The sequence below is a fragment of the Hyla sarda genome, chromosome 11 (assembly GCF_029499605.1).
Source record: "Hyla sarda isolate aHylSar1 chromosome 11, aHylSar1.hap1, whole genome shotgun sequence".
In the NCBI taxonomy this organism is placed as follows: Eukaryota; Metazoa; Chordata; class Amphibia; order Anura; family Hylidae; genus Hyla; species Hyla sarda.
The window spans coordinates 61,481,642-61,507,602 of NC_079199.1; the positions used below are offsets into that span (position 1 = coordinate 61,481,642).

Here is a 25,961-nt window from a genome sequence, read left to right on the forward strand (position 1 = left end):
CCTGATTTAATTTCCAATTTTACATTTATATTTCAGGGTATCTTCTCGGTGGACATGTGGTCCGGTTTTTCCATGGCCATGATGAATGTTTGACAATCCCATCTACTGATCCAGCAGAAGCTCAGCATAGGTTAGATGGGGGGATTAGCATGTAATAGAATAGTCATTGTTCATTAGGCAGAACAAAAACTTAATCCATGATCATCTTCTGTTCTGTTGATAAGGTAGATATCTGAAGTTAATATCTGACCCATGAAAAAGCTAAAGTTTCTCCCAAAAGGAGTTACTTACATAGGAAGTGTTATGTTCACACGTTTTGGGGCATAACATAGCCCAAAAAGCTACAGTTTTTTGAGAATATTAGGTAAGATTTTTTAAACCTGTCTAGAGGAAAAGTTACTCATTTGCCCATAGCAACCAATCAGATTACTTCTTTCATTTTCAGATGCCTTTTCAAAATGAAAGAAGCAATCTGATTGGTTGCTATGGGCAACTTTTTTTCTGGACAAGTTTTGATAAATCTCCCCCATTGAGCTAAAAGGAAAAACAGCAGTAATTCACATTCAGTAAAAAAAAAAAAAAAAATGCAGCTGTAATTTTTACAGCCATTAAATAAATAAAAAAAGGATTCAAAAGTTTTGATTGGTCAGGGTCTCAGTGCTGAGATCCCCACTAAACAATAGAAAGAGTGAAGAGAAACATGCGGTAGCACTTCTTCACTTCCGAAGTTATGTCCTATAATGGGGCTGTCATTCTAATGATCGGTGGGGTCTCAGCATGGATAGGGTCTCTGTGAATTGTCAAAATTATATATTTTTTCTTTTTTTTTTATATGACAGGGACACTTTAAATTCAAGGTCCTTTTTTCAGACATTTATTATCCATTTTCCCAGTCATTTTTATAAATGAGCCCTAAACCAATAATTGCAACATCATTATCAAATCTCCAATCCAAAACATGAAGTCCTAATGATGAAGGGGGCTGGTTTGGGGCTGACTGATGGACCAAATGTCCAAAATTAGGTTTCCTCCAGAAGGAAGAAAACTGTGACCTCCCTTAGTAGTCATCGTGTAAATCAATGCCCAACCTATTAAAAAGCCTTGTTACATGACTTGGGTTGGATAATGATTTACAGGGTAGATACTTATCCTATTTCTTAGCTTTGGAGAGACTGTTTCCTTTCTTCTGAAGGAAAGCTCAGTTAAATACTTTTTTCAGGGAGCATTGCCTGTGGCACACCCTACACCAGCTGGCCGTCTACGGAAGGAGAAACAATAACCCCAAAGTTATAATATTTTTTGAGCACAATATTTTTGAGGCAAATTCTGTGGTTTGAATATTATATCTATGGCTTTATATTTGAGGCCAAATTGGTTGAATGATAAAGTCCTGCTGAATAAAAAACTATATAATATAAAATACCCAGTGTTACAATATCATGCTTTCCTTTCTTGAACACATATGTGCCTTTATTTTGCTAGGAAAGTTAACTATGAAGCAGGAGGAGCAGGTATCCGTGCCCGGTCACTATGGAGAGTGGAACCCCTCAGAATAAGGTATTGTTATAAATTTTCTACATTGCTCATAGCATACCTTCTGTGGAATACCTTTTATAATGCCCTTTTTGTGCAGCTGGAGTGGAAGTCACATCAGATGGGGGCAGACATTTCGCCTACGGCATATTACAACTGGGCAATATTTGGCACTGACAGAGGACCAAGGATTAGTGCTGCAAGACCGAGCAAAATCTGATACCAAGTCTTCAGCATTCTGCTTCAGAGCATCAAAGGTAAACAGTAAAAGCATAAGAAATATATGCATTGTAAGAAAAGATTTAATATTCACATGAACTTTACTTCGGGGTCCTTGGATTAAAATATATGTATTACGTTATTACATTTCATACCCCATGTTGAAATGGACACAAATAATAATGCATATATTTAATTCATAACATAATGTACATAAATTTCTTTTTACAAACTTACAGGCTGAAAGTTCTCACATCTGGTTTGGAGGCTCCTCTGAACAGATTTGGCAAGAAGAATAGCATAGCGTAGAAGAACAACAAAGATTTTACAGGAAGAAGAGCATAGCATGTAGGAATATTCCTTCTGTCAGTTGGATATAACACTGAAATCTGACAGACCCCATCAGAAGCCAGTAGTCTCTGTCAGGCACTGCTGATATCTGTCATATGACGAATCTGGCAGCCATTATAGTTTCCATTCTAAACAGAAGTGGCACTCATCATCGATGCTTCAGGCAGCGGTGCAAAAGAGAAGAGCAACAAATGTTTCACACTTTACATGCTTCTTCCTGCTCATGTGCTGGAAGAAGCATGTTTGAGCCTGAAGAAGCACGTGAAGTTTAAAACGTTTGTGGCTCTTCTCTTTTGCACAATCTTTGTAAATAAACAGTCTGGAGCACGGATAGTGAGTGCCACTTGCATCTTTTTTCTTATTGAATGGATTTTAGTTAATTATTTATTTATTTTAAATCTCAAACTTTATGTAAAAGATTAGGAGTTAGTCTAACAACAATGCTGATATATCTGTATCTAAATAATTAAATAAGTAAAGCTACATAAAGGTGTGATTAACAACAGGATTTACTTATTTCTTTGTTTCCCATCTGCAGGATATTATATGTACAGGCTAAATGGTTGCAAGTATAGAACCTGTAACAGAGTCAATCACATTCTTTATCTTGCTCGCCATGAGTGACTATATGATTTAGAAGTCTGCATTGTACACATGGGTATATTATAATAGCAAAGTGCTGTTGTGTTATTTAGTTCTTTTTTAGGCCACTTTTCTATCTTAATTTTGGCAACACGCAGCAGGCTCTTGACATTTACAAAAAAAATACATTGTTAAGGAGGAGTTTATCAGATTTAACTCTGTACAATTAACATGTTCATGTAAAGGTCACAGTCTTTTTCTTTGCTGGCCTGCTTTAGCTGAACTGCTTGATAGCAAAGTATGAGTCACAGGCTACCAATGTATGCAGTGTTAACAAACTTTGGATATGCATCAAATATTCTTTTGAAGTTGCTTGTAAGGGTTTATCAGAATTATGGTTAACCCCTTTACTCAATAGCCTGTTTTGACCTTAACCCCTTGGGGACGGAGCCCATTATGACCCTAAGGACGGGAGCATTTTTTGCAAATCTGACCACTGTCACTTTAAGCATTAATAACTCTGGAATGCTTTTACTTATAAATTTGATTCCGAGATTGTTTTTTCGTGACATATTCTAATTTATGTTAGTGGTAAATTTTCGGCGATACTTGCATCCTTTCTAGGTGAAAAATGCAAAAATTTCCTGAAAAATTTGAAAATTTAGCATTTTTCTAACTTTGAAGCTCTCTACTTATAAGGAATATGGATATTCAAAATAAATTATATATTGATTCACATATACAATATGTCTACTTTATGTTTGCATCATAAAATTTATGAGTTTTTACTTTTGGAAGACACCAGAGGGCTTCAAAGTTCAGCAGCAATTTTCCAATTTTTCGCAAAATTTTCTAAATCGGAATTTTTCAGGGACCAGTTCAGGTTTGAAGTGGATTTGAAGGGTCTTCTGGTTAGAAATACCCGATAAATGACCCCATTATAAAAACTGCACCCCCCAAAGTATTCAAAATGACATTCAGTAAGTGTGTTAACCCTTTAGGTGTTTCACAGGAATAGCAGCAAAGTGAAGGAGAAAATTCAAAATCTTAATTTTTTACACTGGCATGTTCTTGTAGACCCAGTTTTTGAATTTTTACAAGGGGTAAAAGGAAAAAAATCCTCTCAAAATTTGTAACCCAATTTCTCTCGAGTAAGAAAATACCTCATATGTGTATGTCAAGTGTTCGGCGGGCGCAGTAGAGGGCTCAGAAGCGAAGGAGCAACAATGGGATTTAGGAGAGTGAGTTTTTCTGAAATGGTTTTTGGGGGGCATGTCCCATTTAGGAAGCCCCTATGGTGCCAGGACAGCAAAAAAAACCACATCGCACACTATTATGGAAACGACACCCCTCAAGGAACGTAACAAGGGGTATGGTGAGCCTTAACGCCACACAGGTGTTTGACAACTTTTTGTTAAAGTCGGATGTGTAAATGAAAAAAAAATATTTTTCCACTAAAATGCTGGTTTTTCCCCAAATTTTACTTTTTTACAAAGGGTAATAGGAGAAAATGCCCCCCAAAATTTGTAACCCCATTTCTTCTGAGTATGGAAATACCCCATATGTGGACGTCAAGTGCACTGCGAGCGAACTACAACGCTCAGATGAGAAGGAGCGCCATTGAGCTTTTAGAGAGATAATTTGTTTGGAATGGAAGTCGGGGGCCATGTGCATTTACAAAGCCCCCCGTGGTGCCAGAACAGTGGACCCCCCACATGTGACCCCATTTTGGAAACTACACCCCTCACGGAATGTAATAAGGGGTGCAGTGAGCATTTACACCCCACTGGCGTTTGACAGATCTTTGAAACAGTGGGCTGTGCAAACAAAAAAATTAAATTTTTCATTTTCACGTACCACTGTTCCAAAAATCTGTCAGACCCCTGTGGGGCGTAAATGCTCACTGTACCCCTTATTACATTCCGTGAGGGGTGTAGTTTCCAAAATGGGGTCACATGTGGGTATTTATTATTTTGCATTTATGTCAGAACCGCTGTAAAATCAGCCACCCCTGTGCAAATCACCAATTTCGGCCTCAAAGGTACATAGTGCGCTCTCACTCCTGAGCCTTGTTGTGCGCCCGCAGAGCATTTTACGCCCACATATGGGGTATTTCCGTACTCAGGAGAAATTGCGTTACAAATTTTGGGGGTCTTTTTTTCCTTTTACCTCTTGTGAAAATAAAAAGTAAAGGGCAACACCAGCATGTTAGTGTAAAATTTTTTTTTTTTTTACACTAACAGGCTGGTGTAGACCCCAACTTTTCCTTTTCATAAGGGGTAAAAAGAGAAAAAGCCCCCCAAAATTTGTAGTGCAATTTCTCCTGAGTACGGAAATACCCCATATGTGGCCCTAAACTGTTTCCTTGAAATACGACAGGGCTCCGAAGTGAGAGAGCACCATGCGCATTTGAGGACTAAATTAGGGATTGCATAGGGGTGGACATAGGGGTATTCTACGCCAGTGATTCCCAAACGGGGTGCCTCCAGCTGTTGCTAAACTCCCAGCATGCCTGGACAATCAGTGGCTGTCCGAAAATGCTGGGAGTTGTTGTTTTGCAACAGCTGGAGGCTCCGTTTTGGAAACACTGCTGTACAATACGTTTTTCATTTTTATTGGGGGGGGGGGAACAGTGTAAGGGGGTGTATATGTTGTGTTTTACTCTTTGTTAGGTGTTAGTGTAGTGTAGTGTAGTGTTTTTAGGGTACATTCACACTGGCGGGTTACGATGAGTTTCCCGCTAGGAATTTGCGCCGCAGCTCATACTTGAAGCAGGAAACTTGCTGTAAACCCGCCCGTGTGAATGTACCCTGTACGTTCACATGGGGGGGGGGCAAACCTCCAGCTGTTTCAAAACTACAACTCCCAGCATGCACGGTCTGTCAGTACATGCTGGGAGTTGTAGTTTTGCAACAGCTGGAGGCACACTGGTTGGAAAACCTTCAGTTAGGTTCTGTTACCTAACTCAGTATTTTCCAACCAGTGAGCCTCCAGCTGTTGCAAAACTACAACTCCCAGCATGCACGGTCTGTCAGTACATGCTGGGAGTTGTAGTTTTGAAACAGCTGGAGGCACACTGGTTGGAAAATACTGAGTTGGGTTCTGTTACCTAACTCAGTATTTTCCAACCAGTGTGCCTCCAGCTGTTGCAAAACTACAATTCCCAGCATGTCTGATCACAGAAGGGCATGCTGGGAGATGTAGTTATGCAACAGCTGGAGGTACGCAACTACAACTCCCAGCATGCCGAGACAGCTGTTTGCTGTGTGGGCATGCTGGAATTTGTAGTTTTGCAACATCTGGAGTGCTACAATTTAGAGACCACTGAACAGTGATCTCCAAACTGTGGACCTCCAGATGTTGCAAAACTACAACTCCCAGCATGCCCAGACAGCAAACAGCCTGTGTGGGCATGCTAGGAGTTGTAGTTTTGCAAGATCTAGAGGGCAGTATAGAGATCACTGTGCAGTGGTCTCTAAACTGCAGACCTCCAGCTGTTGCAAAACTACAAATTCCAGCATGCCCACACAGCAAACAGCTGTCTGGGCATGCTGGGAGTTGTAGTTTTGCAACATCTGGAGGGCTACAGTCTAGAGACCACTATAGTGGTCTCAGACTGTAGCCCTCTAGATGTTGCTATGCAACTACTCACCGGCTTCCGTCGCATCCGGGAGCCGTCCTCTTCTGCCGCACGCCGCCGCAGATCTCCGTCGCCGCCGCCGATCCCCGTCGCTCCGCTGTCTCTGGAGGGGTAAGGGGACTCCGGCGCCGCTCCTCTTCGTTTTCCCCGTTCTGCCCCGCCTATTGTGGGAGGGCAGAACGGGGAAAACAAAAGTAAACTCCTCCGCCCCAGATCTGCTATTGGTGGTCGCGTCTAGACCATCAATAGCAGAGATAGGAGGGGTGGCAACTCTGCCACCTCACTCCTAGCGCTTTAGGGGGATCGTGGGTGTCTTAGACACCCGCGATCCCCCTTCTATTCCGGGTCACCGGGTCACCATAGACCCGTAATGACCCGGAATCGGCGCAAATCGCAAGTGTGAATTCACTTGCGATTTGCGCCGATCGCCGACATGGGGGGGTCTAATGACCCCCCTGGGCATTTGCACGGGGTGCCTGCTGATAGATATCAGCAGTCACCCCGGCCCGGTCCCCGCCCGGCACGCGGCGGGGGCCGAAATTCCCACAGGCGTATGGATACGCCCTTCGTCCTTAAGTACCAGGACGCAAGGGCGTATGCATACGCCCTTCGTCCCCAACAGGTTAAAGGGGTATTCCAGGCCAAAACTTTTTTTTATATATCAACTGGCTCCGGAAAGACAGATTTGTAAATTACTTCTATTACAAAATCTTAATCCTTCCAATAGTTATTAGCTTCTGAAGTTGAGTTGTTGTTTTCTGTCTAACTGCTCTCTGATGACTCACGTCCCGGGAGCTGTGCAGTTCCTATGGGGATATTCTTCCATCATGCACAGCTCCCGGGACGTGACATCATCATTGACAAAACATGTAAAAAAAGAAAATGGCAGCAGCACACTTAGTCAACAAAATGGAGGCTCTTAGCGCACTTTTTGATCAAAACGTGTCCCCCCATCCACCAATCGGAGGTGGCCTCTTATCGGATGGGTCCCTAAACACTCACCTACCTCAGGCTGGGTGACATGTTGGATCCACTAACGATCCAAACCACCTCCTGTGAAAATAGGGGAGGGGATGCACGGCTACAGAGGGAGCCACTCCCCCCAAATTTGCACAGCAAAGAAAAAAAAAACTGAAAATGTAGCCAGCACCTAAACCCAATACACGGGTGCACGCTGCTGTGGCAAGTACAAAACATGTAAAAAAAGAAAATGGCAGCAGCACACTTGGTCAACAAAATGGAGGCTCTTAGCGCACTTTTTGATCAAAACGTGTCCCCCCATCCACCACGCGGAGGTGGCCTCTTATCGGATGGGTCCCTAAACACTCACCTACCTCAGGCTGGGTGACATGTTGGATCCACTAACGATCCAAACCACCTCCTGTGAAAATAGGGGAGGGGATGCACGGCTACAGAGGGAGCCACTCCCCCCAAATTTGCACAGCAAAGAAAAAAAAAAACTGAAAATGTAGCCAGCACCTAAACCCAATACACGGGTGCACGCTGCTGTGGCAAGTACAAAACATGTAAAAAAAGAAAATGGCAGCAGCACACTTGGTCAACAAAATGGAGGCTCTTAGCGCACTTTTTGATCAAAACGTGTCCCCCCATCCACCACGCGGAGGTGGCCTCTTATCGGATGGGTCCCTAAACACTCACCTACCTCAGGCTGGGTGACATGTTGGATCCACTAATGATCCAAACCACCTCCTGTGAAAATAGGGGAGGGGATGCACGGCTACAGAGGGAGCCACTCCCCCCAAATTTGCACAGCAAAGAAAAAAAAAACTGAAAATGTAGCCAGCACCTAAACCCAATACACGGGTGCACGCTGCTGTGGCAAGTACAAAACATGTAAAAAAAGAAAATGGCAGCAGCACACTTGGTCAACAAAATGGAGGCTCTTAGCGCACTTTTTGATCAAAACGTGTCCCCCCATCCACCACGCGGAGGTGGCCTCTTATCGGATGGGTCCCTAAACACTCACCTACCTCAGGCTGGGTGACATGTTGGATCCACTAACGATCCAAACCACCTCCTGTGAAAATAGGGGAGGGGATGCACGGCTACAGAGGGAGCCACTCCCCCCAAATTTGCACAGCAAAGAAAAAAAAAGCTGAAAATGTAGCCAGCACCTAAACCCAATACACGGGTGCACGCTGCTGTGGCAAGTACAAAACATGTAAAAAAAGAAAATGGCAGCAGCACACTTGGTCAACAAAATGGAGGCTCTTAGCGCACTTTTTGATCAAAACGTGTCCCCCCATCCACCACGCGGAGGTGGCCTCTTATCCACCTCCGCGTGGTGGATGGGGGGACACGTTTTGATCAAAAAGACATCATCATTGAGCAGTTAGACAGAAAACTTCAGAAGCTAATAACTACTGGAAGGATTAAAATTTTTTAATAGAAGTAATTTGCAAATCTGTTTAACTTTCCGGAGCCAGTTGATATATATAAAAAGAAAGGTTTTGCCTGGAATACCCCTTCAATGACCAAGGCAAATTTTCAAAATCTGACATGCGTCCACTTAATTGGTAATAACTTTGGAACGCTTTCACTTATGAAAGCGATTCTGAGATTGTTTTTTCATGACATATTGTGCTTTACATTAATGGTAAATTTTGATTGATATATTTAGCGGTTTTTGTAAAAAGAAAACATTTTGCAAAACAAATGAAAAATTACCATTTTAAAAAAAATATTTTCTGCTCGTACGACAAATAGCCATGCCACACCAAATTAATGATTAATTCACATCTATAATATGTCTACCTTATGTTCCCATTATTTGATAAACATTCTTTTACTTTTTTAGAATGTTAGAGGGGTTTATAAGTTTAGTAGCGATTCTCCAGATTTTCAAGAAAATTGCAAAATCAGATTTTTCAGGGACCAGTTCAGTTCTGAAGTGGAATTGGGGGGGGGCCTATATGTTAGATACCCCCATAAATCACCCCATTTTATAAACTGCACCCCTTAAAGTAGTCAGAATGACATTAAAGAAGTTTATTAACCCTTTAGGCGTTTCACAGAAATAAAAGCAAAAGTGGATGCAGAATTTTTTAATTAATTTTTTTTTTAGATTTTTCATTTTAATCCATTTTTTTCTGTAACACAGTAGGTTTTGACAAAGAAATAAAATGCAAGATTTATTCCCCAAATTCTGACATACTTAGAAATATCCCATATGTGGCCTTTGTGCGCTACGTGTCTCTCACACAGGCCTCAGACATGAAGGCGTGCTGTGTGGATTTTGGGGCATCCTTTTAGTTTAGGATATTTTATGGGCATCATATAAATTTACAGGGACCTTGGGGTGCCAAAATGTTTTTGGGAAACAAGTTGACGCTTTCATTGGTACCATTCTGTGGTACAGGTATTTTTTTATGAGGTGGTATATTTTTTAGGTCGTTCATCATGTGGTATAAATGACATGTTAACATTACACTGCAGGTTGATACGATTACGGCGATACCAAATTTATATACTTTTTTATATTTTAGTTCATTTATGGCATAAAAATTATATAATTTTTTTTTAAATCATGTTTCTAAGTCGCCACATCCTGTGAGCTGTAACTTTTTTATTTTTTCGCTGACGCAGTTGTGTGATTCATAAAAGGAGCCTCCAGGATTCGACGGGATAGCAAGGTGCTGACACAAACACACAGGTAGAATGGGAACTGACGTGTTTAATCACCCATGATGCACCGCGTTTCACAGTACAACTGCTTCATCAGGCATGATGAAGCAGTTGAACTGTGAAACGCGTTGCATCATGGGTGATTAAACACATCAGTTCCCATTCTACCTGTGTGTTTGTGTCAGCGCCTTGCTGTCCCGTCGAATCCTGGAGGCTCCTTCTATGAATTACTACCGGATGAGGAAAGGCTGCAGTCATTGTATATCATTTCACTTCAAACCATCGTTGCACTTGGTGGAGTGTAACCACCTGGGGTAAGCGTTCAATTTGCCTTGCCCTCTCTCCTCGTGCATCCCTGGGTTAATACACTATGGAGCGCTGTCTGTCTTTTGTTTCAGCAGTTGTGTGAGGACTCTTTTTTTTTTGCAGGACATGTTGATGTATTTAGGTGGAATATTTTGGGGGTGAATTATACACATATATCACTTATTTTATTATTTTTTTCACATTTTTTATTTTCACATTTTTTTTAACCTATTATACACATAAGTCAATGGAGTACACATCTGTACTCCATTAAATTATGCCTATGTCTGTCAGTACTGACAGGCATAGGATAGATCAGAACCTACCTTAGGTTGATTGCTCCCTCCCTCTGTTACCCTAATAAATGCTGCTGTCTCAGTGACCGCAGTGTCTACAGGGTAAACCCAGGATCGAAGCGCAGTGCCCGCGGGTGGCCTCCTCCGATGGGGCCCCCCTCACCACCGATTGCTTCATACAGTGAAGCGATGGAGGAGAGGGGGAAGGAGGAGACAGACACCAGATCCCTGCTATTGGTCCGTCTGTACTGACGGACCAATAGCAGCGATCACCAGCCGGGGACTGCTGCAATTGGTCCCTGGCCGGCTTCAGGGATGCTCGGCTGTGCAGCACAGCCAAGCACAATAAACTGTCACAGCGCACTATGACAGTTTATTCTCATCAGGTACATGTACGTAGTGATACGGGAAATCATCCCTAGTCATCACATACATGTACCTAATTTTGCGGGAAGGTGTTAAACAATATATTTTTTGTATTTAATTGATAGTGTAAATTCATGTGTTGATTAAATTTAAGTATTCTGTGGTAAATAAAAAAAATACATGTAATATTTATTGGATTTCTGTTACCCATATAGGAAAAGTTGGACTCTGGGCCAAAGCGAGACATTGATGGAATGGGAGCTGCCGAGATAAAGTATGGGGATTCCATTTGCTTTATTCAACATGTAGACAGCGGCCTTTGGCTGACCTATAAATCCCAAGATGCCAAGACAGCACGACTGGGACCACTAAAAAGAAGAGTAAGTAAATATATTGTATTGGAGGCAAGTAAGCTTGCCACCATATAATTTTCTCCAGAAAAATGTATTATTCTGCCAAGACACGTGTTATGCCAATGGAGCCAATTCTCTATGTATTGGGCAAGGCAGAAGAAGAGAAGTTGTCTCCAGCTCAGGATAAATATAAAACTTCATACTTCATAATTTCTTCATAGTTAAAATACTGTACAGTAATCTATATATATAAAACTCAATGTGTGTGTATGTATATATATATATATGTATGTATGTATGTTCCACAAAAACTTTCAAACGGCTAAAGATATTTGCATGAAACTTGGCACACATGTTACTTATATGTCAACAACAAACATAGGATAGGTAATTTAACCCTTACCCACCCCCATTTGCAGGGGCTTATGTTTAAAGTCCCATGCAAGTCAATGCAAAATATATGTTACTGCATAACTTCCAAATGGCTGGAGATATTTTGATAATACTTGGTAACATGTTACTTATATGTCCATTTAAAATATAGGATGGTTAATTTAACCCTTAACTACCCCCATTTGTGAGGGTCAGGTTTTTTTTTTTTTTTAAAGTCCCATGCAAACAATGGGAAATGTATGTTCCCATATAATTTCCGTACGGCTGGAGCTATTTCATTACCTGGTACACATATAACGAGTCGGGATATGAGGACGGGATGGGAGGTCGGGATAGTAGGTCGATATAGGAGGACGGGATATGAGACTGGGATATGAGGACGAGATATGAGGTCGGGATAGGAGGTTGGGTAGGAGGTCGGGATAGGAGGTCGGGATAGGAGGACAAGATAGGAGGACGGGATATGAGGACGGGATAGGAGGTCTGGATAGGAGGTTGGGATAGGAGGTTGAGATAGGAGGACGGGATAGGAGGTCAAGATAGAAGGTCGAGACATGAGGACGGGAAAGGAGGTCGGGATAGGAGGACGGGATAGGATGACGGGATAGGAGGTCTGGATAGGAGGTTGAGATAGGAGGATGGGATAGGAGGTCAAGATATGAGGACGGGAAAGGAGGTCGGGATAGGAGGTTGAGATAGGAGGTCGAGATAGAAGGACGGGATAGGAGGTCGGGATAGGAGCTCGAGATTGGAGGACGGGATAGGAGGTCAGGATAGGAGGTCGAGATAGGAGGACGGGATAGGAGGACGGGATAAGAGGTCGAGATAGGAGGACAGGATAGGAGGTCGGGACAGGAGGTCGAGATAGGAGGACAGGGTAGGAGGTCGGGATGTGGGGTTGGGATATGACAACATATATGAGGACTGCATTTGAAGTCAAAAGCTTCCTCCTTTGTTTATTTTCCTCCCCAAAATGGATTAGTAAGGAAAAACCGGGCAACGCCGGGTACTCAGCTAGTAGACTATAAAAACACAAATGAAACACTTTATTTTTTTAAATTTTAACTATAAATCATGATCCATGCCTTGTGCCTTTAGATACATTGTACATCTGATAATATCTCAATCTGTGTGACTCTATCAGTCCCCATTTCAGTTTCACATCCTCAAAGCTTAATATAGTGCCTTGTGTTCTACCCTTTTAACCCCACGTGTTACCCAAAATTTTATGAACAGAATTTTTTTTAAATTCTTCTATTGTACTGTTGTGCCACAATGGAGTTGCTTTTAAACTAGTTTCCAAATAACACCTACTTTTAAAATATCCCCATGCTTTAAATATTAATTTCCTATAGGAAAATAATTTATTATCGATCATAAACACCTAGCCTCTATAACTTCTATTACTGAATATCTTTTAATCTCCACCATATAATATAGAATAATATACCTGATTCTCTCCAGCTGCTTTGCCAGAAAACCCCAGGCATATTTGTTCAAAACCTGGTTTATTCTCTTGAACCAATAATCTGAGATGCTTTTGATACAAAAAGTAATTGGGGAAGAGAACTCTTCTTAATGAATGCCAGTCTATCAGTAATAGACAGTAGAAGTCTATTCCATGGGGGGATTTATCAAAGCTGTCTATTTCCTGCATCAATGTAGACCAACCTACATAGGGTAAGGCCAGTCTATTGTGTGCTTAAAGGGGTATTCCAGGCCAAAACTTTTTTTTATATATCCACTGGCTCTGGAAAGTTAAACAGATTTGTAAATTACTTCTATTAAAAAATCTTAATCCTTCCAATAGTTATTAGCTTCTGAAGTTGAGTTTTTTTTCTTCTGTCTAACTGCTCTCTGATGACTCACGTCCCGGGAGCTGTGCAGTTCCTAAGGGGATATTTTCCCATCAAGCACAGCTCCCGGGACGTGACATCATCAATAAGCAGTTAGGCAGAAAACTTCAGAAGCTAATAACTATTGCAAGGATTAAGATTTTTTAATAGAAGTAATTTACAAATCTGTTTAACTTTCTGGAGCCAGTTGATATATAAAAAAAAGTTTGTGCCTGGAATACCCCTTTAATTTATCCAAAGTCGCATGGCTCTTGATAAATTCTGCGCACAGACTTCCAGATCTACGGTTTAGAATGTATTTAAAACTGCTTCAGCATGGTCTACTTTCTGCCGATGTGACTTTTCACTGAAAAGTCGCTATTGATAAATTGAGCACCAATGCATTTTTCCGTCTAAAATACACTAGAATGCATCATTGACTAAAAATCCACTAAAGCAAAAGTCGCAAAAAAAGTGGCACATATTTAGACTGCAACTTTCTGTGCGACAATTTTAGATGGGAAGAAACAGTCTAAATCCTTTGACAAATCTCCCCCAATATGTCTATCTTCTTCTTAATTTTTACCATCAGAGGTTTCAGATTGAGGTCAAGAAAATCAGCCATATTAGCTGAGTGACTACTATTTCAACTTTACTATGCACTTAGAGATAGGGCGCAATAGCAAATAACAAACATGACCTTCCATTGTGATGTTGGAGTTTTTCATTCAATGATCTTGTGATTGTTCCCCTAAATGCCCTTAAGGCCAATTCTCCACCTTCTTAGATAGTAACATTAGAGATGAGTGAACTTTTGAAAAATTCAGTCCGGATGAATTTTCCGATAAAATTTGGCTTCGGTCCGAATTTTTTTGAGGCACATCTGTATTAAAAACGGCTATTTCTGGGCTACAGAGAGCCTCAATAGGAGTATAGAACAGTGTGCTTTGTTCTAACATGCATACAGAGTGTGCTGTGTTAGTGAAATAATACTGTTAGTCAGTATGACATGTAGATTACAGGCATCGCTATTAGAATCACTGCTGCACAGAGTCTGAATGTTGCAGCAGGGAGACAATATGGCGTCAAAATTGAAGAGAGCAAATAGATTTTTTTAATGTAATTTTTATTTAATTTAATTTGAATTTATTGAAATGTTTTGAGTAGTCATTCTGGTGAGCATCGAGCCGGGGTTTCGCCGCGAGGTGAGCTACCATCTGTTCCAGCCCATGCCTCTCACCGCCCCTGGCTCCCCCCACACATAATCTTTTGTGCAACTTCAAATGTTTCATTTAATCAGTAATGGTTCATTGTGATCGCACCAACCTGTTTCATGGGATTCTTGTGGTAATTCCACAGCTACTATATGACGTTGACAACCATAGGGCCTCAGTCTTGAAATTATTACATCGATTTTTTTAAATTGAAATTTAAGATTTTGAAATTGAAATTTAAGTTTACAATCCCAGCCTGGAGGTGGCTGAAGCATGAGGTGACCATAAAGTGGCTGAAAGGCACAGCCTGGAGTTGGCTGAAGCATGAGGAGACCATATATTGGCTGAATGGCACAGCCTGGAATTAGCTGAAGCATGAGGAGACCATATAGTAGCTGAATGGAAAAAGCCTGGAGTTGGCGGCAGCATGAGTAGAACACATAGTGGCTGAATGGCACATCCTAGAGTTTGTGGCAGCATGAGGAGACCATATAGTGTCTGAGTGGCACAGTCTGGAAAATGGCTGAAGCATGAGGAGACCTTATAGTGGCTGAATGGCAAAGCCTGGAGTTGGCTGAATTATGAGGATACCATATAGTGGCTGAATGGCAAAGCCTGGAGGGGCTGAAGCATGAGGAGACCATAAAGTGTCTGAATGGCTCAGCCTGGAGTTACCTGAAGCATGAGTAGACCATATAGTGGCTTAATGGCACAGCCTGGAGTTGGCTGGAGCATGAGGAGACCATATAGTGGCTGAATTGCACAGCCTCGAGTTAACGGCAGCATTAGTAGAACATATAGTATCTGAATGGCACAGCCGGGAGGTGGCTCAAGCATGAGGAGGCTATGTAGTGGCTGAATGACACAGCCTGAAGTTTGTGGCAGCATGAGGAGACCATATAGTGGCTGAATGGCACAGCCTGAAGTTGGCTGAAGCATGAGGAGACCATATAGTGGCTGAATGGCACAGCCTGGAGGCAGTGAAGCATGAAGAAACCATATAGTGGCTGAATGGCACAGCCTGGAGTTGACTGAATCATGAGGAGACGATTTAGTGGCTGAATGGCACAGCTTGGAGGTGGTGAAGCTGAATGGCACAGCCTGGAGATGGTGAAGCATGAGGAGACCATATAGTGGCTGAATGGCACAGCCTGGAGGTATGTGAAGCATGAGGAGACCATATAGTGGCTGAATGGCACACCCTGGAGTTGGCTGAAGCATGAGGAGACCATATAGTGGTTGAATGGCACAGCCTGGAGTTGGCTGAAGCATGAGGAGACCATATAGTGGCTGAATGGCACAGCCTGGAGTTAACGGTAGCATGAGTAGAACATATAGGCCCTGATTTACTAAGAGTGGAGTGCTTATTCTGGAGTGATTTCAATATCACTCATCTTTTTTTTTCAGGCTTATTTACTATTCTGTCGCACATTTCGATTTTTTCTGTCGCACATTTTTTTTGTGTCGCACTAGTCAATTTTGTCACACAAACTGAGCTAAAGAAATTAGTTGTGTGAGTCAAAATGGTTTAGACTTTGTTTAAAAATGTTTTCATGAATCAAAAGTATTCATGTGTTATAATTTTTCAAACATTACAACAATTATCCCTGTTTATCATCTTGGGTGTTAAATTAATTTAAATCTAATATTGCAAATGTGTTAAAAGAAAAAAAATTATACATTAACTATCACAAAAGCATTCAAATATTTTATTCATAAAATTGTTGAACTGTACAAAATGTTTTCAGCTTAGAAAACAAGTTACTTTCACAGTAAACACAATGGTAAAGAGTCCCTTGTTACAAATCACTCCATTTTTGGAATTTCACTCGGCCTCTTGGCTGTCGGTTATTGTGTGAGCCAAACTCACACTTTTTCTCGAGTGATTTTGGAAGTACTCCGAGTATTTTGGGGTTTTTGTCGGTAAAACTCCCATTTTTGTATAAAACACGCCCATTTCAGAGTGAAAAAAAAACACTCTGAGTGTTTTCTAAAGTCTGACTTTGCGACTAAAGTTTAGGCGCAATAACCGAGAAAAAGAGTCAGTTGGACTTTAGTAAATGAGGGCCACAGTGTCTGAATGGCACAGCCTGGAGTTTGTGGCAGCATGAGGAGACCATATAGTGTCTGAATGACACAGCCTGGAGGTGGCTCAAGCATGAGGAGGCCATGTAGTGGCTGAATGGCACATCCTGGAGTTGGTGGCAGCATGAGGATACCATACAGTGGCTGGATGGCACAGCCTGGAGTTGGCTGAAGCATAAGGAGACCATATAGTGGCCGAATGGCACAGCCTGGAGTTGGCTGAAGCATGAGGGACCATATAGTGGCTAAATGGCACAGCCTGGAGTTGGCTGAAGCATGAAGTGACCATATAGTGGCTAAATGGCACAGCCTGGAGGTGGTAAAGCATGACAAGACCATATAGTGGCTGAATGGCACATCCTTGAGTTGGTAGAAGCGAGGAGACAATATAGTGGCTACATGAGACAGCCTGGAGGTGGCAGCAGCATAATGAGTCTTGAAAGTGACCCGGTGACGAGTGGTGCGGTGGGCTGCAATACCAGCACCCAGTGATGAAGGTGGGTAAAAAAAGGTCTGATGCAGAGGAATGTTTGTAACTGGGAAACAGCACCTTAAATCTGTTTGTCACTATCCATATTTGTGAATTTTTGGTGTGGCACCATGGTCAATCTACTCTGATGCATTAGGCATTGGTGGGTGGAAATCCTGGATGATCCATGCCTGATTCATCTTCACAAAGGTCAGTCACTCCACATTTTTTGTGAACAGACGAGGTCTCCTTGGGTTGGGTTGGTGATGGCTTTTCTCTGGTTGTATAGTCGGTCCAACATATGGAAGGTGGAAATCCAACTTGTGGCAACGTCACAAATCAGACTATGTTGGGTAATACCCGTTCTGACGCTGCATCTCAAGGAGTGTGTGCTTTGGGGTGTACGAGTGGCTAAAGTTCATGCAAAGTTTCCTTCTCGTTGTTATTAAGTCTGGCAAATCGGGGGAACACTTCAGGAACCACTTGACAACCAGATTGAACACGAGTGCCATGCAGGGCGCATGGCTCAGCCTTCCCTGTCACAGCGCAGACAAGATGTTCTTCCGGTTGTCAGTCACCATGATTCCCATTTCCAGTTTTCATTGAGTAAGCCTTGCTCCGATTTCTTTATGAATGACTTTTAGCAGTTTCTCCCCTGTGTGACTTCGTTGCCAAGTCAAACCATGTGAAGAACAGAGTGACACCGCCGTGCCCTGCACACATAATATGCTTATGGGGCACTGAAACTTGTCTGGGCAGTGGAGGCTGAGGACACGGTGTAGGATGAGGAGGCAGAGTCGCACACTGTCACAGTACCAATGGCCTGAGAGCATGGAGGAGGAAGCGGCGTGACCTGTCCAAGTTGGTGTAGTGGCTGTGCAGGAACCAAATTCACCCTGTGATCCGTAAAACACATGTATTGTCCCTGACCATAGTTACAGCTCCAGACGTCGTGGTACTGCCTTCTTCGCAAAAAAGGGAGGGACTGCAGCACCAGCAACCTAGACAGGAGCACATTCAGCTCCTGTGCCGTTGGATGAGTGGGCGTATACTGTTGTCTCTTGGACATGGCTTCGCTGATGGATTGTAGGCGGCATGACTGACTAAATGTCGGGGGAGCATCTGGAGCGACAGAAGGAGGGTATGACACACAGCTCCCTTCAGCTGAGGTGGTGGAGCCTTGGCTGGCTGAAAGAGGGAGCGGCGTGCCACTGGGTGATGTAACAGGCTGGACCACTATATCGGAGCCATTGTTCTCCCTGGCCGCTTTATGGTGGCGCAGCATATGTTGATGTCGGACCGTGGTGCCAACATTGGGACCCTAGCCACTCTTCACCTTCTGCCGACATATCTTGCATGTGGCTATGTGAACCTCCTCCGGATGCTTGATGAAAAACTGCCACACTACTGAGTAGCTGATTTTCCAACAAACAGTCTGCACTAATTGACTGCTACTGCCGCCGTCTTAAGGAACCCCTGTTCCACTACCTCCAGGGAAGGTAGGCTGCCGCGAAGCAGGTGGTCTCCCCCGGGCACATTTGGCTCCAGAATTTCCACTTTTGCCACCATGCATACTGCCAACCATGCTACCACCTTGCTGGCTCATCTGCTGCCTCACGGGCAACCTGCAACCCTCTTTTCCAGATGATGATGATGAAGCCCCTTCCGCACCCGGATCCCAATTGTGATCAGCTTTATCCTTATCAACAAATGTCTGCACGTCACTGATGTCTTCCTCAGGTTCCTCAACAGTGTCTGCTTCAGAACCCTGAATGCTGGTGACACCGCCTCCCACGTCACTCTCCTCATCACTACTTGCCCGCCTAGCAGAGGAAGCGGCAGATGTCTCCTCCACTTCTTGGCTGGGCAGTAGCTGCTGACTGTCCTCTATTAGATCGTTCTCAGAGAATAGGGGAGCTGAACCCACAGCATAAGCTCCTTCTTTAGCGGCGGGAACAGCATAGGACAGAGGTAATGGGAGGACAGGGACTCCTCCTGGGCCATGCCAACTGATGGTTTTGTCTGAGGAACCCACCGACTGTTGACTGGGGGTATCAGATGTCACTTGTGATGGTGTGGGTGACCATGTTAACCAATCGATGATAGCAGATGGGTTGCTGGTCGAGACACGACCACTAGCTGATACCGGGAGATCAGGCTTCTCGCAGTGACTCCTGCGGCCACTCGCCTCTAGTCTGCTGAGACCCCTGCATGAGCCTGATGAATTTAGGCCTCTCCTCTGTGCTTGTCCTGGCACTTCTCTGCTTGACATACTTGACTTATTGCTTATATGAGGGGAGTACTATACACTTCACTACCCTTAAAACAGTATTTGTCTAGAACAGCAGCAGGTGTGTACTTTTGACCGTCCTTTCACAGTATCTAGGCCCTTGACAGATCTGACTACTTAGATGTAGGTATGTGCTATGCACTTATGAGGGCAGAAAAATGTGCTACAGTACACTTAAAAAAGTATCTGAGTACAACACTAGCCAGTGAGTACTTTTTCCTGGACTTTTAAAATATCTAGGCCTTTTACAGATTAACAGGTACAAAATAGTACACTACTTAGGTGTACGTATGTGGTATGCACTCATGAGGGAAGAAAAATATGCTACAGTATGATTAAAAAATGTATTGGAGTAAAACATCAGCCGATGATTACTTTTGCCTGGACTTTCACAGTATCTAGGCCATTGACAGATTAACAGGTACAAAATAGTACACTACTTAGGTGTACATATGTGGTATGCACTCATGAGGGAAGAAAAATATGCTACAGTATGATTAAAAAATGTATTGGAGTAAAACATCAGCCGGTGATTACTTTTGCCTGGTCTTTCACAGTATCTAGGCCCTTGATGGATTGACAGGTACAAAATAGTACACTACTTAGATGTAGGTATGTGGTATGCACTTATGAGGGCAGAAAAATGTGCTACAGTATGCTTCAACACACAAAAGCTGTGTACTAAGCCCAAAATTGCACTCTGTCAAAGACTATTAGGAATGGACTCCTGGGTATTACACCATCTACAAACTATTATAGCCAGCAGGTGATTTGTTATGGAACAAAGACGCAGAATTGCACTGAAAATTTTTCCTGCCTCTTCTGCTAAGGTTTATGAAGTTAAGGCTTGAAATGTAAGAGGAAACACACAGTTCTCTGCCTTTCTCTGTAATACTATGCTGAAGAAAGTGACTGGGAGGTTAATGGCTGCAGTAAAAATCTTTTTCTGCTGCTGGAAAAAGCTTTTCTGTGTAACACACACACACACAGGCTGTCCGTCCTATCTCTCTGCAGTGTAATGGATGAAGTGACTAGCCAGAATATGGCTGCTGAATATATAGGGCTGTGACTTCACAGGGGTGACTGGCTGCTGATAGGCTGCGTTCTGCATGTGATTCAGGATCATCCCGCCTTCCAGCCTTGCCTTCCCGCCTTCCAGAGTTCCTTGCCCCATGTCCTCACATGTGGATCCGCCCTGGAGCCTGGACCGGACTAAATGGAGTTTAAAAAAGCGATTCGCGCAATAGAATTGCGGCAATATTCGCATTTGTTGCGAATCAAATTTTTCATGAAATTCATAAGGAATTCCCTCATCTCTAAGTACCATAGTAAGTACCAGAGAAAAATACTAGGCAGGTCACACCTTCCTTGCAATGAACGGTGCCATAGTCCCCAAATTACAAAAATATGATAGATAGGTAGCACTTGCGTCATGGTAAAAGCCAATCTTTATTGAATATCCCTTAAATAACTTTGGAAAGAACCAACGTGTTATGGGCAATACAAGCCTTACCCATGGTCAAGTTAGTATGGTTGAAAAAAACAGACACGCAGTAAATTTTAATCAAGGTAAAAAATATTTGCATACATGCAGTCCTTTTGGAGAGATATGTGGTTTCCACTTGGTTTTTTTAATAGCAAAAATGTCAATGAAAATGCCCTATTCTGTCTCACAGCGTTTCTTCCGTGACAAAAACACTGTGACCAGATGATAGCTGCAAGTCAATAGGGACCTGCAAAATGCTATATCCACTTGTCGTTTTTCAGTTTGGTGTTCTTTTTTTTTTATTTTTATTTTTTGCAATTTTGGGCTCCCTGGCAATTTTTGAAAAACTACCTCATGTTGAGAATTTTTTCGGGAACATCTTTGGCGTTCTTCTCCCATAGAAGTCAATAGGTGTGAGAATATATATATATATATATATATATATATATATTATATATATATTGGTATATATTCTTCTTTTGACTTTAGCAATCCCAAAAAGGGAGTTATTATTTTTTTAAATAAAATTTCATAGGTTACAGACTGTTCCATGCTGGGAGAAGTAGTACCTGCACTAAGGACAGATCAATCCTGACACCTGTTGCGATCGTCCTTTATATTCCTGAGATGTGGAGCGGCTCTCTGCAATGCTCCACATCTCTGGAGCATTGCAGAGAGCCGCTCCGCATCTCAGGAATATAAAGGACGATCGCAACTCCGGCCAGCCAGTGATGTGAATAGAAATTCACATCACTGATTCATATATGCCACTCAAAGTGGTGATTGGCTGGCACTATCTGGCCAATCACTGCTCTGAGCGGCAAATATGAATCAGTGATGGATGAATCTCTATTCACATCACTGGCCGGCTGGAGAGTGCCACTCCGCATCTCAGGAATATAAAGGACAATTCTTGCCGACACTCTTGCCGACACACACCTGGTCCCCCGCAGCGCGGGCTTCAGACATTGTTCTAATTATTTTGAAGGCTTTCTGGTGCCGGTTGGCTTTTTTCTATACAGACATAGTTCCTACATAATGATGAAAATAAAGAAAATAAAGTTTCACAAAATTAATAAAAATATATTATTTTTACAATTACATGGCCCCTTTATACATTTTTAATATAGTTGGCTACATTTGTATTTCCCTGCATAAATAAATTGGTCCCTGATTGAAAATTATTAGAAAAAAAAAATTGTTCAAAAAAATATACATTTTGTTCCCTACAATTTTTGCCATTCTCATTGCCTCATTTTTATTAATTTTTTTGGTACCCAACAAAGTTCTAAAAAAAATTCCCACAGGGAAACTGCCAAAGAGGCCAAAAATGCCACACAAAGTGCAAAAACTTAGGGAAAATCAGTGGCAGTTTTTCTGGCGTTTTTTTTAGGTGTAAAAAAAAAAAAGTGAAAACCTAGCCTTCTTCAAGGGCTAACTAGCAGCTGAAAGGGCTTCCTCCATGGTATTTACACCCTAGAATACAATGAGAACATCTGTTTACATATTCATATTATAAGTACAGAGCATTGATACTACTGTTTTCCAATAACATAAACCTCAAAATTACAAAATAACAAAGTTCAGCATTGTTAATAAAGATGTTCCCTATGTTGGGATAGAAGTTATACGTTAAATCTGCTTTTTTCTGAATAGGCAATTCTGCACCAGGAAGGCCATATGGATGATGGCGTCACATTACAGAAGTGTCAGCATGAAGAGTCCCAAGCTGCTAGAATCATTCGTAACACCACAGGCCTGTTCAGTCAGTTTATCAGGTACAGATTGCTCAGCAGTGTCAAATTTTTGCTACACATTTAACAAAGTTTGCTGTATATTGAAAGCTTTATAGAAAACTAAATGGGGGGTCTGGATGATGACGAAGGCCGCAGTGGTCTTCAACCAGCAGGCCTCCAGATGTTTCAAAACTAAAACTCCCAGCATGCCCGGACAGCCGATGGCTGTCCAGGCATGCTGGGAGTTGTAGTTTAGCAACATCTGGAGGCCCGCAAGTTGACGACCACTGATTGAAGGGATTGACAGGCGGTGATCATGAAGGGGGGGGGGGGATGATGATGAGGGGGATGATGACTGGGGTCTGGATGATGACAGGGTGATGATGATGGGGGTCTGGATGATGACAAGGTGATGATGACGGGGGTCTGGATGATGACAGGGTGATTATGATGGGGTGTTAATGACGGGGGTCTGGATGATGACAGGGGGGGGATGATGTATTTCCCACCCTAGGCTTATAGTCGAGTCAATAACTTTTTTTCTGGGTTTTTGGGGTGAAATTAGGGGCCTCGGCTTATGTTCGGGTCGGCTTATACTCGAGTATATACGGTAATTTACAAATCTGTTTAAAGCCCCTGAGGACGTGGTTGGTACCACGAAACATGTAGGGGAGACATAATTCATTGGTTTTAACAATTAGCTACTAGTCCCTAATAGGGATGCACTGCAGACGTCCTGTGACAAATACATATCCTACAGAGGATTAAATTATAGTACTACAGGGACTGTGCTATTGATTTTAAGCATTGTATTGAACCTTTTACCGGATACAATAAAAGTGAAGTTTTAATAGACCTATAGGTCATTATAAGAGAGGGACATTTTGATTTAGGGGTTTTTCACCCCATCACCCTAGGGTGATTGGGGTTTAGTTAATTAGTTTTGGTTATCCCTGTCCCTACTCTGGGCTAATAATTTTTGTTCTAATGCATAGTGCATAGCACTAATCAGTATTATCGGTCTTCTTATGCTCTGCTCGATCTCAGACCAGAGCAGAAGACCCGAGGAGATGGACGGAGGCAGTTGAGGGGACCTCCGTCCACCATTACAGATGATCGGATCGCCGCGGCAGCGCTGCGGGCGATCCGATCATCTATTTTAACATGCGCATTGCCGCAGATGTCGTGATCTGTACTGATCACGGTATCTGAGGGGTTAATTGCGGACATCCGCGCAATTGATAAATTCACAATATAAAATACACACACACACAAACACACATAATATTACCCCATCAAACCATTCATAGTAGTTGATGGTTACAATGCCTCTACTCCTCCTGCCTGCACAAGGAACTCTGCACAGGTCACAGAGCATGTCCAGAGGACTGTCCTATAGAAGTCAATGAGTCATTTCCAGACAACATATTCCTGAAGTCCACATGGAAGCATGTCTCTAAATTCTGTTATCGCCAGCTCAGGCAATATAGTTGCCCCTTTAATCATGTTATGTACAAATAACTTTTGAAAAACTGACTTGACAATGGCAAACATGCATATAAATAGTTTATGGAACATAGCTGTAATTTTGCTGCTTCTAGAGAATTTAAAGCAGTACTTTCAAAACAGGAAGAGAAGTCACTAAAATATTAATCTGATCTATAGTTGTGGTTGCTGACATTGTTTTTTATTTTTTATTTTGTTACTATGCCTAGTTACCTGGATTCTCTGACAGGGAACAACCGGACAGTAACAGCCCCCATCGCCCTGCCTATTGAGGAGGTAGTTCAAACCCTGCAAGACTTGATCACTTATTTCCAGCCTCCCGAGGAAGAACTAGAACATGAAGACAAACAAAATAAGCTCCGCTCACTCAAGAACAGGCAGAACCTTTTTAAAGAGGAGGTATAAGTCCAATGACCTGAATGATAGGGGTTGTAAACTTTCTGTCTTATGTGTCCTTTTTTGTTAACATCTTCTATTGTTTTATCTTCCTGTTACACTTACTTTATGTATATTTTTCATCTTGCTATACAGGGTGATTTAACAAAGATAATGCAAATGTATAGCCTCGTTATTCATAGCCGAGATAACATAACACAAGTTTAATAATATGAAAAGACAAACTATCTATCCAAGTTTAAAATATACACTACAAATGTTCACAGTGATTGTCATTGGTTATATGGCAGATGTCTAGGTGGTCCAGTTCGGTCAAGATGCATGCCATCATATCGCCGGATATCTACTCACTGTTTTAGTGATGTGTTGTTTCAGATCGTGCAGATCCTGGGGGGGCAGACTAGATACACAGAGTTTTTCATGTAGCTCTATAGAAAGAAGTTGCAGAGTCATAGATCTGGTGATCATCAAGACCAGAGCAACATTGGGGAATTGCTGTACAAGAAAAAAAAATGCAGGGCAGCTTACCGCTTTATAGACCAGGCACCACACATTAGAGTCCAGAGGCTCAGATGCAGGGGAACTGCTTCCCTTGTAGAATACAGATAAAAAAGAGAAAATGGCTCCAGCTCCTGAAAAAAAAAAAAAGAAAATCCATAGAGTGGCAGGCCCCAAACATTGCCCCTATAGAGTATTAGGCCTCACAATTTGCCCTAAAGAATATTGTGCCCCTTACATAGTTGCATAGTTACATAGTATGGTTGAAAAAAGACATACGTTTATCAAGTTCAATCAGGGAATTGAAGGGTAGGGGTGTGGCGCAATATTGGGGAAGGAATGGGATTTTATATTTCTTCATAAGCATTAATGTTATTTTGTTCCAGGAATGTATCTAACCCTGTTTTAAAGCTGTAACATTTTCCTGCTGTGACCAGTTCCCTTACACAGCTCCATGGAAAAAAACACACCGCTCTGATGCAAAATCTGTAATAGGGCCCCATATGCCAATTATTGTACTGCTCTCTTATGGGGAAGATGTACTTTGAGGCCCCCTTAGGCACCAGAGCCCTGTTGTGACTGCTACCTCTGCTACCTCTATAGCTATGCCCCTGACACCACTCACCATTTGTTCAATTTGTTCATTCTCCCACAGCTCCTGTCACTCTTCTATCTCAGCTTCCTGTGTGGACAGTGTTATGTAGAGCTGCTGCCAGACAGGAAGCCTGGGCTGGCTATATCCTGTCACGTCAGCCACTGCGG

At 42.3% G+C, this 25,961-nt stretch overlaps 1 protein-coding gene across 9 annotated transcripts in view; it reads left to right on the forward strand.

Annotated features, from left to right (window-relative positions):
• RYR3 (ryanodine receptor 3) overlaps nucleotides 1-25,961 on the forward strand; it is a 991,818-nt gene that overhangs the window by 246,292 nt on the left and 719,565 nt on the right. For all 9 annotated transcript variants that reach the window (XM_056545312.1, XM_056545313.1, XM_056545314.1 and 6 more), the window contains 6 exons: nucleotides 37-130; nucleotides 1,483-1,557; nucleotides 1,634-1,790; nucleotides 11,154-11,318; nucleotides 22,720-22,841; nucleotides 24,515-24,704. In XM_056545312.1, coding sequence (XP_056401287.1) covers nucleotides 37-130; nucleotides 1,483-1,557; nucleotides 1,634-1,790; nucleotides 11,154-11,318; nucleotides 22,720-22,841; nucleotides 24,515-24,704 — 803 coding nt within the window. The remainder of the gene's footprint in view (nucleotides 1-36; nucleotides 131-1,482; nucleotides 1,558-1,633; nucleotides 1,791-11,153; nucleotides 11,319-22,719; nucleotides 22,842-24,514; nucleotides 24,705-25,961) is intronic.